The following is a 10,223-nucleotide window of genomic DNA, read 5'->3' on the forward strand; positions in this document are numbered from 1 at the left end:
ATCTGTAGATGCTGGAAATCCGAAGCACCACCCATAAAATGCTGGAGGAACTCAGCAGGTCAGGCAGCGTCTATGGAAAAGAGTAAACAGTCGATGTTTCCGGTTGAGATCTGAAACGTCAGGACTAATGAGTGGTTTCCGCTGGAAATGTCGACTGTTTACTAAACACAAAATACTCTGCAGATGTTGGGGTCAAAGCAACACGCACAACACGCTGGAGGAACTCAGCAAGTTGGGCGGCATCCGTGGAAACGAACAGTCAACATAAGATTAACGATGCGGCTTGTTGCGCGAGAAGGACCTATTCTGCGCTGAATCTTTAAACGAACCAACTACATCGGGTCAGGCGGCATCTAAGGAGGGAAATGGACAGTCAGCGTTTCAGACCAAGGCGCGTGGACTGCCCATTTCAGTCGCAAAGTCTGTTGACCCACTGAGTCGGTGCAGTTGCTCATTGCTGTCTGACCTGCTAAGACCCTCCAGCATTCTGTGTGTGTGTGTGTGTTGCTGTAGATTCCAGCGTCTCTTGTGTCTCCATATCTTGAGTGCCACAAGCACCCGCAACTGACCGTGCCTGCTTATCTTACAGGTGGAATTTCACTCGCCAGGAGAAGACCTCGTATGTTCCAGGGGAGACTACAGATGGAAAGCCCCTCGCTTAGCTGGGTCTGGCACATGGCTGAGTCTCCTCGTAGCAACAGCGTGGGCTCGAATCCCTCCACCTCGTAACTCACAGGGGGACGGGCGGAGGTGCGAAGGGACGTTCGGAGGTTTACCTTGCCTCGCGTTTGGGAATGGCTCTGCAGAATCCTGCCTCTCCCTCGCTCCAAGGCGCTCCCTCAGTGGACTCGGACCCTACAAGGAGGTTGCCCAGAAAGTGAATGGACACTTAATTTACCCCCGCCCCAAGACTTTTAGGTTGCTTTGTGCGTGTGTGTGAGAGAGCGTGGGTTGTCTGCATCTTCAACTTTTTTTTGGCTTTGCGTGTTCTTTGAACATGACCCATGGCGAGGAACTTTCCTCTGAAATGCACCAAGATTCCGTCGTGTTGACTTACCTCGAGAGCGTACTGATGCATCGAGCGGCGGTGGCCAGCGCGGCCGGCTCTCCTGGCAAGAGCGGCCCCGAGGGGTCGGCGCATCCGGGCAGAGGGGCCGAGGGAGCGCTCGACACCGCCCCCGTCCCCGGCCGACCCCCTGCCCCTTCCCCTCCCAGGGCCGCCAGAACGGGCCCTGCGCTCAACGTGAAGAAGGCGAGGCTGCTACAGGGGGAGGCGTGGGACGGGGCAAAGAGGAGGAAGATCGGTGGTCAAGAATCCAAGAGTCAGGAGAAACCCCAGCAGCAAACCCACAGCACCCTGCTGGCTTCCCTCTTGCAGTCCTTCGGCTCCGGCTTGCAAGACCACCAGCAGCGCGGGGCGTCTCCGGGAAGCCGAGCTTCTTCGCCCGAGGAGGAGGATGAGGAGCCCGGGGCTTGCGGGCGGCTGGCAGCTCTGCTGGACGGTGGGAAGAATGAGGAGCCCCGGCGAGAGAGTTCGCCCCTCCCCGGTGCCCAGCGTCTCTCTTGCTCCGCCCGGCTCAAGGCGGTAGCCAGCATGGTGGGCAAAGGCGCCAGTGCCCCCAGCTCACCCAAACCCAGCGCCGCTTGCAGCCAGCTCGCTCTGCTCCTCTCCAGCGACTGCCAGCTCCAACAGTATTCCCGTGCACGATCCCTGGCCCCCTCGGCGAGTCAGAGGCTGGCGGCCATAGCCAGCAAGAAGCTCGTTGGGGTCCCGCCGCCGGAGAGGCCGGCTGGCAAGGGTCCCGCCTCGGTCCCCCGGGACAGGGTCAGCCGCTCGCCCGCTTCCCCGGCCGCCGGTAGTAGCCTCCTGAAACACCTCCTAAACTCGCCCAAGCTTCCGGCCGCTAACGGTCACGCCTGGGCAGCAGCGGGAGAGATGGGCCCCCGTCCTGGTAGCCACCCGCCAGCTGGTGGTAGGCCATCCAGGGAGGGCGGGGAGGAGGAGCGGGGAGGTGTCGGCCGCCGCGTCGAGCCCGAAGTCCGCTCCAACTGCACTCCCATGGACTTGTCCACCAAAGGCAGGGCGTCATCCTGCGAACCCGCGTCCCTGCAGCCCGGCACCCTGGAACAGATGACCGAGTCCTTGCTCTTCAGTTGGAATCCCAAAGCCCCGGGACTCAAGGGTCCTGAACCCAAGGTGGACGAGGAGGGCGCCGAACCCAAGAGCCACCAGAAGGTCACCCTGCTGCAGTTACTGCTGGGTCACCACCAGCAGGGCAGCCGCACTCCTGAACCCGGCGGCGGGGAAGCAGCCACAGCCCGGAGCAGGCGACCCAGCCAAGTAGAGCCCTTCCCATCCCCCGCTCCCTCCTTGGCGGAGAGGAGTACCTCCCTGAAGCCCCGTGGTAGCCTCGGGGCCCGCCGGGGCCAGCCCGCCTCCCCCGCCGACTGCCCGTCGCACACCCTGCCACCGCAAGCCGACCCCCCGGCGAGACCCCGGCCCCAGCCGAGCGACGCGGCCAAAGCCCAACGCTTTCTTTCAGAACGGCCGGTGGCTAGCGAGTCACCGCGGGCCGCCCCGTTCCCCAAGCAGCTCTTCCCCCTGGAGTTGCGCCAGTCCAGCCCCTGCGCATCCACACCTGTGCTGGGGGGCGACGGCCGCCTCTCCAACTTCTCCTTCAGCGCCAGTAAGTTGCTCCACGACCTGGCGCGGACCGGGTCCCATAGATCGCCCGAGCCTATGCATTTAGAGCCCGAGCTCAAGGCCTCCCTGGAGCCCAAGATGGCCAAGGAGGGTGGAGGGCGCCCACTCGGATTCCAGCGGAGTGATCCCGGGACGGGACAGGAGCGAAGGGCAGGGCGGGCAGGCGATCTGGAGAGACGCAGCGTCCTCCAGCTGTTGCTGAGGAGCACTGAGAAGGAGCACGGACAGCCGCGGGCTCGGCGGGGCGAGCAGCCGGCAGCACCGGATAGCCTCGGTGACGCCGATGTCGTCTCCATTGTCAAAGTGAAGACCGAGCCCAACGAAGATGATGGTGGAACCCCCTTCTATAGGGCGGAGGAGAGCCCCGAGTGCCAGAGGCGAGCCACCGGGACCCCCTTGGCGTTGGAGAACCTGAAACAAGAGGTTGGGTCACCTCGGCCGCCATCTCCTTTAGTGTCCGCCAGCCACGCCAGGGGAGGGGTCCTTAGCCAGCTACTGCGGCACAGCTCGGGACCACCGCAGGGGTACCTCTCCAGCGGGCAGGCCGGCCTAGAAGCATCGGCCGCCCCCTCCAACCCTTGCCCCGGGCTGAGGCACTTACTGCCCAGTTCTCCAGCCGATCGCCGGGACCTACAGAAGATGCCGGAACGCCCGGTGGCCGTTAACGGCCACGCTTTCTACTCCAACGGGCTGTCGGCTGCGGAAGCAGGCTGCAAACCCCAGGAACGCGGGCCTGGGCACGGTGGCGCGGAGACGGAGCCCCGCAGTTACCTGAAGGATACGCAAGGATTCAATGTACTGAAGCAACTCCTGTTGTCCGAGAACGGCATCAAAGCTCTGTCCCACCACCGGACTTTGCAGAACGGTGGCTCGGCGCGGGACCCGGGCGAACCCAAGACACCAGGTGGGGCCCCCACCCAGTTTTACCGTGAGCGCGAACTCAGGAGGGGCGGGAAGGAGAGCCCAGCGCAGCCCCCCAGGTATCCCGGGACAGCCCGGCTCCCTCAGCCCCAGAGAAGAACCCATCCCGAGCCACCCTGGCTCACCAAAGCCAACCCAATACTCTATTACATGCTGCAGAGAGGCGAGGACGAGGTCCAGCCGAGAGGGAGCGAAGGAGACGCGTTCAGGAAGGAAAGGAAGAGGCATCATCCTCGTTCCGATGCCGAGAGTCAGGCCGGCCCGTGCTGGGTGAAGGAAGAGCCGGAGGAACCCCTGGCATGTTTTGGGTCCCTTCACGTCCCGCCACCGCCAAGTCCCGGGCAGATCATGGAGAAAGTGGCCGCAATCAAACGCGAGCCGGATTGAGAGAAGGGCCTCCGGCGAAAGCAAACAGATCAGACAAGCAAGAAGACAATCTTGTTATTAGGACCAGGTCTTGTGCAATATCCCGCAGGTCAGCTACCGGGAAAGCACATGCTGAATATATATATAATATATATAGAGAGAAATGTATATAATATATATAACAGCGCCGACAGACATCTTACTGGAGGGCGTGCTCATGTTTGGGACTTGTATCTGTTGTCAGGAATGTCAAAATATTGGGATCTACGATTTTTATATTATAATTTTATATATAGACAGATATATATTACACACACGCACATACACACACACATACGCAACACACACACACACGCACACACACACACACACAGCGGACGAAACCACTTGTCTTCCGCTCTCTTAGATCTGCATGGTGATTACAGCGGGTGGGTGTGCTGGTTAGGGAGAGTGAGACCATGTTAGCTTGGGATCCCTGCGCTGAGCTCCCTCTCGTGTAGGCGCCCTCGAAAGGGGGAGGGGAGAACCGCGACAGCCCCGCCTAAGTTCTCTGTCCTTTGAGACATGCTGTTTATTTCTGCTCGGGGGCCCCCTCCTCCCTCACACACTTCTCTCTTGGCCGCGCCTCTGATCTTACTGTTAGGGTTCGCGCTCCAGTGCAGAGACATAGATATTAAAATGTGTGTGTGAGAGAGGGGGGGGGAATAGTGCGAATGTGGTGGAGAGAGGGTGAGATCGCGGTGGTACAAACTCCCAATTCTCCACAATACAGTTTTTAAAAATTTCGTAGCTCCTTCCAACGCATCTTACCTCCAAACGCAAAACGGTGCGTAAAACCAGCTGTTTTTTTGAGGGGGTGGGGCTGGTTTCTTTTCAAGACGACCGTCGTGTTTTGTCCATGCGAGCGAACCATTACCTACTCTTTCGCCCGCCGCTGATTTTTACCATCTCTCTGTCTCTTGCTCTGCGAGGAGTTGGCATCTCCCGAGAGTTACGCAGCTCGTTATGTACATTGACTGTTCAATGAGTGTGTATATATACACAGTGCCCGTACGGATGTTGAATGGGGGAAGGTGCCTATTTTGTGTTGCATGTGTTTGCATTTGCAAGTGTTAAATATTGTATAGTTATATATGCATATTTTGTCCAATCTATTGTTGAAACTATTGTTGAAGAAGCCCTCTAACTCCGCAATCCGCATGAGACGAAAAGCATGTGGAAGTCCTATGCACAAAAAAAATGTGATGTGTTTATTAAAAAAAAATACAAGATTTAAAAAAAAGGAGAGTAAAAGAGAATTTAATGTCTTAATAATCTAATTTTAATTACTTACTTGGTCTGTACATGGTGTACCAGTGTGCTTCTCTCTGAAGACGGAGCTAGCAGGGTATATTTTGAACGTTAACTCATTTCTTTGCAACCTGTTTCTTTCCAAACTGTTTCTCCTTGCTATGCTGGAGCCCGTTTTAGTAATTGGTCCAGATATTTATTTATATCTCAATTTTAATTTGAAAGTTGAATGAAGATCTTTGGAATCAGTTCACTTCTAACCCATTACTTTGGGAGTCCCCATTGGAAATTCCTCCCTTATCTTTCACAGGATTCTGAATGGGTTCCTGGTTCCCAGTCAGACAATCAGTGTCAAAAGGTGCTGAGCCCAAATCCAGACCAAGTTGGCAGTCAACCTGTGGGATTCAATTTTTCTCTTGCTAGACCAGTAGAAGGCAGATGTTTAAGTCAAAGGGGGTAGCAAGAGATGGACCACCAAGTCTGAATGTCAATAGAAATTGTCACAGATTGGCTTATCATCGAAACATGTTCTGGGATGAGCAATGTTAAAGCAAATTGGAGCAAGGATTTATCCCTTGTTGACTTCCTTCTGGCAACGGATGGCTTGTTGTTAGCTCTCCAACCTTTACTTGGGCGACTGAGGTCTTTATTGAATGTGGTTTGCTGGTTGAATGATTGACTGCACTTGGGCATCTCATTCAGGTCCTTAGCTGAGTGGTCACAGGGCAGGGAACAGTAGAACATTGGTTCGGTCAATTCTATTTCCTTCCAGTTACTAAGCGGGCATTCCAGTTGGTAACAGGAAAAAAAGCTGAGAGCTACTTTGTTTTGTTTTGGAATGAAAATTGATTTTCCTGTAAATATCTGGATTTACTTTTTCCTTCTTGAAGAATGCATCTGTAAACAAAAAAGTTTAGTTTTTTTTTAAAGATATTTCAAAGCAATTAGCTTTTTGGGGTTTATTTGATCTTTTATGAAATGTTGCTCCTGATCTAATACAAACCGTGAGAACTGTACCAGTTTTTTTTGTACTCTGCAAAAAATAAATAAACTTTGGAATGAGAGGAGTGTAATGCTGGATGTCTTTACTCCTTTTCTTCACCTTCTCCTGGATACAAACCTGAAGTAGACAAATAGACAGTGCAGAAGGACAAAATGTGTCAGCATGCATATGATGGGCTGGATGGTGTGTTCCTGTGCTCTATGTAAGCCAATGAGACATAGGAGCAGAACTGGGCCTTTTGGCTCATGGTGTCTACTCTGTCATTCCATCATGGTTGAATCATCATCCCTCTCAACCCTATTCTCCTTGTCTTCTCCCTGTAACCTTTGATGACCTGACTAATCAAGAACCTATCAATCTCTGCTTTAAGTATGTCCAATGACTTGTCCTCCACAGCTATCCGTGGCAATGACTTCTACAGATTCACCACCCCCTGGCTAAAGAAATTCTTCCTCATCGCTGCTCTGAATGGATGTCTCTTTATTTGAGGTTGCGCTTTCTGGTCCAGACTCCCCCCTGTATAGGAAACCACCTCTCCACATCCACTCTATTTGGGTTTCAATGAGGTTCTCCCTCACTCTTCTAAACACCAGCAAATGCTCCTCATGTGTTAACCTTTCATTCCCAGGATCAATCTTATGACCCTCTCCAATGACAGCACTTTTTTTCTTAGGGACCGAAAACTGCTCACAATAGTCTGACCAATGCCTTATAAAGCCTCAGCATTTGCTTTTACGTACTAGTTGTCTCAAAATGAATGCCAACATTTGCAATTGCCTTCCTCACCCCGATTCAACCTGCAAATTGTGCTTTAGGGAATCCTGCACGTAGATCCCCAAGTCCCTTTGCATTTTCGCCCTGTTTAGAAAATAATCTGTCTTTATTCCTTCTACAAAAGAGCATGATCATACACTTCCCTATACTATATTTCATCAGCCAGTTCTCTGCCCATTCTTCTGCAGATACCCTGCTTTGTCAATACTAGAGTCATAGAGTACAGCACAGAAGTGGTTCCTTCAGCCCATCTAATGCATGCCGAAAACCATTTAAATGCCCTGCTCCTAACAACCTGCACCAGGACCATGGCCCTCCATAACCCTACTGTCCTTGTACCTATTCAAACTTAAATGTTGAAATTGAGTTTGCCTGGACCACTTGTGCTGGCAGCTAATTCCACATTCTCAGATCCCTAATAGAAGAAGTTTCCCCTAATATTCCCCTTAAACTTCCTCATCTTTCACCCATAACCCATGTCATCTGGTTGTAGTCTGACCCAACCTAAGTGGAAAAAGCCTGCTTGCTTTTGTCCTATCTATACCCCTCATAATTTTGTATACCTCTATCAAAACTCTCAATCTTCTACTTTCTAAAGAATGCAGTCCTAACCTATTCAATCTTTCTTTATAACTCAGGTCCTCCAGAACTAGCAGCATCATTGTAAATTTTCTCTGTACTCTTTCAACCTTGTTTACATCTTTCCTGTAGGTAGGTGACCAAAACTGCACACAAAACTCCAGATTTGGCCTCATCAACATTTTATACAATTTAAACATAACATCCCATCTTCTGTGCTCAATATGTTGACTTATGAAGGATCAACATGCTGAAAGCTTTCTTTATGACTCTATCTACCTGTGACACCACTTCCAATGAATAATGTACTTCCAGATTCCTTTGTTCTACCACACTACTTAGTGCCCTACCTTTTACAGTGTAGTAAAACCTACCCTGGTTGGTCCTAATGAAGTGCAAAACCTCACACATGTCTGCATTAAGTTCCATCTGCTATTTTTGCAGCTGATGCAGATCCCTCTGCAAGCCATGATAGCCTTCCTCACTGTTCACTACATCCCCAATCTTGGTGTCTGCACAAATTTGCTGATCCAACTAACCACATTATCATCCAGTTCATTGATATGGATGACAAACAACAAAGGACCCAGCACCCATCCCTGCGGCACACCACTAGTCACAGGCCTCCAGTCAGAGAGGCAACTCTTTACTACCACCCCCTGGCTTCTCCCACTGTCTAATCCAATTTACTATCTCATCCTGAATGCCCAGTAACTGAACCTTCTTGACCAGCCTCTCATGTGGGACCTTGTCAAACGCCTTACTAAAGTCCATATAGACAACATCCACTACCTTGCTATCATCCACTTTCCTGGTAATTTCCTTGAAAAACTATAAGACTGGTTGGACATGACCTACCCCACACGATGCCATGCTGACTACCTTTAATTAGCCCATGTCTATCCAAATCTGTATCTATCCGGTCCCTTAGAATACCTTCCAATAACTTTCCCACAACTGATGTCAGAGTCACCTACCTATAAAAATAAGTGGTGCAAAAAGAGAACAAAATGGTGAGGTAGTTTTCATGGGTTCATTGTCCATTCAGAAGCCTGGTGGTGGAGGGGAAGAAGCTGTCCCTGAAACATTGAGTGGGTGTGTCTTTAGGCTCTTCCACCTCTTTCTTGATGGTGGCAATGAGAAGAGGGCACGTCCTGGATGGTGAGGCTCCTTAATGATAGATGCCAGTCTCCTGAGGCATCGCCTTTTGAAGATGTTGCCCAGGGCGAGGAGGCTGGTGCCCATGATGGAGCTGGCTGAGTGTGCAATCCAGTGTGGTGAAGCCTACATCCCTGAAGGTGATGCAACCGGTTAGAATCCTCTCCACGATACACCTGTAGTAATTTGTGTGTCTTTGGTGACATACCAGATTTCTTCAAACTCCTCATGAAAAATCCAGCCAGCCCGTTGGCACAGATTTTCACTGCACTGCTCGTTACACCACTGGGACCCGACACCTTGCGAAGCTTCACTTTTTTATTTTACTTCGAGCTGCTGCACGGAAACAGCAGGATCCCAATATCTTGAAGCGAGATTGGAAGTCAGAACGAGTATTTCTAAATTGGCACTTTAGCAAGAGTACTAATGAAAGAGCATATTGTGGGCCAATAGGCCCACAATAGAAAGAGAGATTAAGAGAAAGATTAGCTTTATTTACTACCTGTACATTGCAGCTGAGAAACCGAGGGGTGAACCCAACAGTTGAATGGCCCAATTCTTACACCTTGAAGAAGATCATGGGGAGTGAGTTCGTTTATTTATTTATTTATTTTAAAATACACAGCAGAACAGGTGCAACAAAGCCGTACCACACTACAACTCACCTATTTAAGCCTAGCTTAATCATAAGACAATTTACAATGAACAGTTACCATCATGAAGGATACAGGAGTCTGAAGGCACACACTCAACAATTCAATAACAGCTTCTTCCTCTACTTAACATTACCCACTACTTTTTTGTACTCCTTATTTAATTTAACAAATATATACAACCAGGGCATCAAAGGTTATGGTGAGAAGGCGGGGGAGTGGGACTAAATGGGAGAATGGATTAGCTCATGATAAAATGGTGGAGCAGACTCAATGGGCCGAATGGCTGACTTCTGCTCCTTTCTGTTATGGTCTTATGGTCTTATTTACTGCAATTCAGTTTTTATTATTATGTATTGCAATATACTGCTGCTGCAAAACAACAAATTTCACAACATATGCCAGTGATATTAAACCTGATTCTGATTCTGATTAATCTACTAATTGGTACATCTTTGGACCTTGGGAGGAAACTGGGGCACCTAGAGGAAACCCACGGGGTCACTTCTTTCAGATAGCGCCAGAACTGAAAAATGCCCCAAGCTGTAACAGTATCGCGCTAACCACTATCCCACTGTGAAGCCTTTCTTCCTGTTGGCCTGCGCCAGAAATTATGGCTCATTTAATATCAGTCTTGATGTCATCGTTGCCTCTGGAAAACCACTATGCACTGTGGCTGCTGCCTGTCCCTACAATAACCAGCATGTCAAAACATTAATTAATAGTCTGCAAAATGCTTTGGGGCACAGATAGGTCATGGAATTCACTGCAGAAT

At 50.8% G+C, this 10,223-nt stretch overlaps 1 protein-coding gene across 8 annotated transcripts in view; it reads left to right on the forward strand.

Annotated features, from left to right (window-relative positions):
• nrip1a (nuclear receptor interacting protein 1a) overlaps positions 1-6,345 on the forward strand; it is a 139,506-nt gene extending 133,161 nt beyond the window's left edge. For all 8 annotated transcript variants that reach the window (XM_072259860.1, XM_072259858.1, XM_072259862.1 and 5 more), the window contains one exon: positions 590-6,345. In XM_072259860.1, coding sequence (XP_072115961.1) covers positions 998-4,012 — 3,015 coding nt within the window. In that variant the 5' untranslated portion in view covers positions 590-997 and the 3' untranslated portion in view covers positions 4,013-6,345. The remainder of the gene's footprint in view (positions 1-589) is intronic.
• The last annotated feature ends 3,878 nt before the right edge of the window (positions 6,346-10,223 follow it).

Source organism: Mobula birostris, chromosome 6 (genome assembly GCF_030028105.1).
Source record: "Mobula birostris isolate sMobBir1 chromosome 6, sMobBir1.hap1, whole genome shotgun sequence".
NCBI lineage: Eukaryota > Metazoa > Chordata > Chondrichthyes > Myliobatiformes > Myliobatidae > Mobula > Mobula birostris.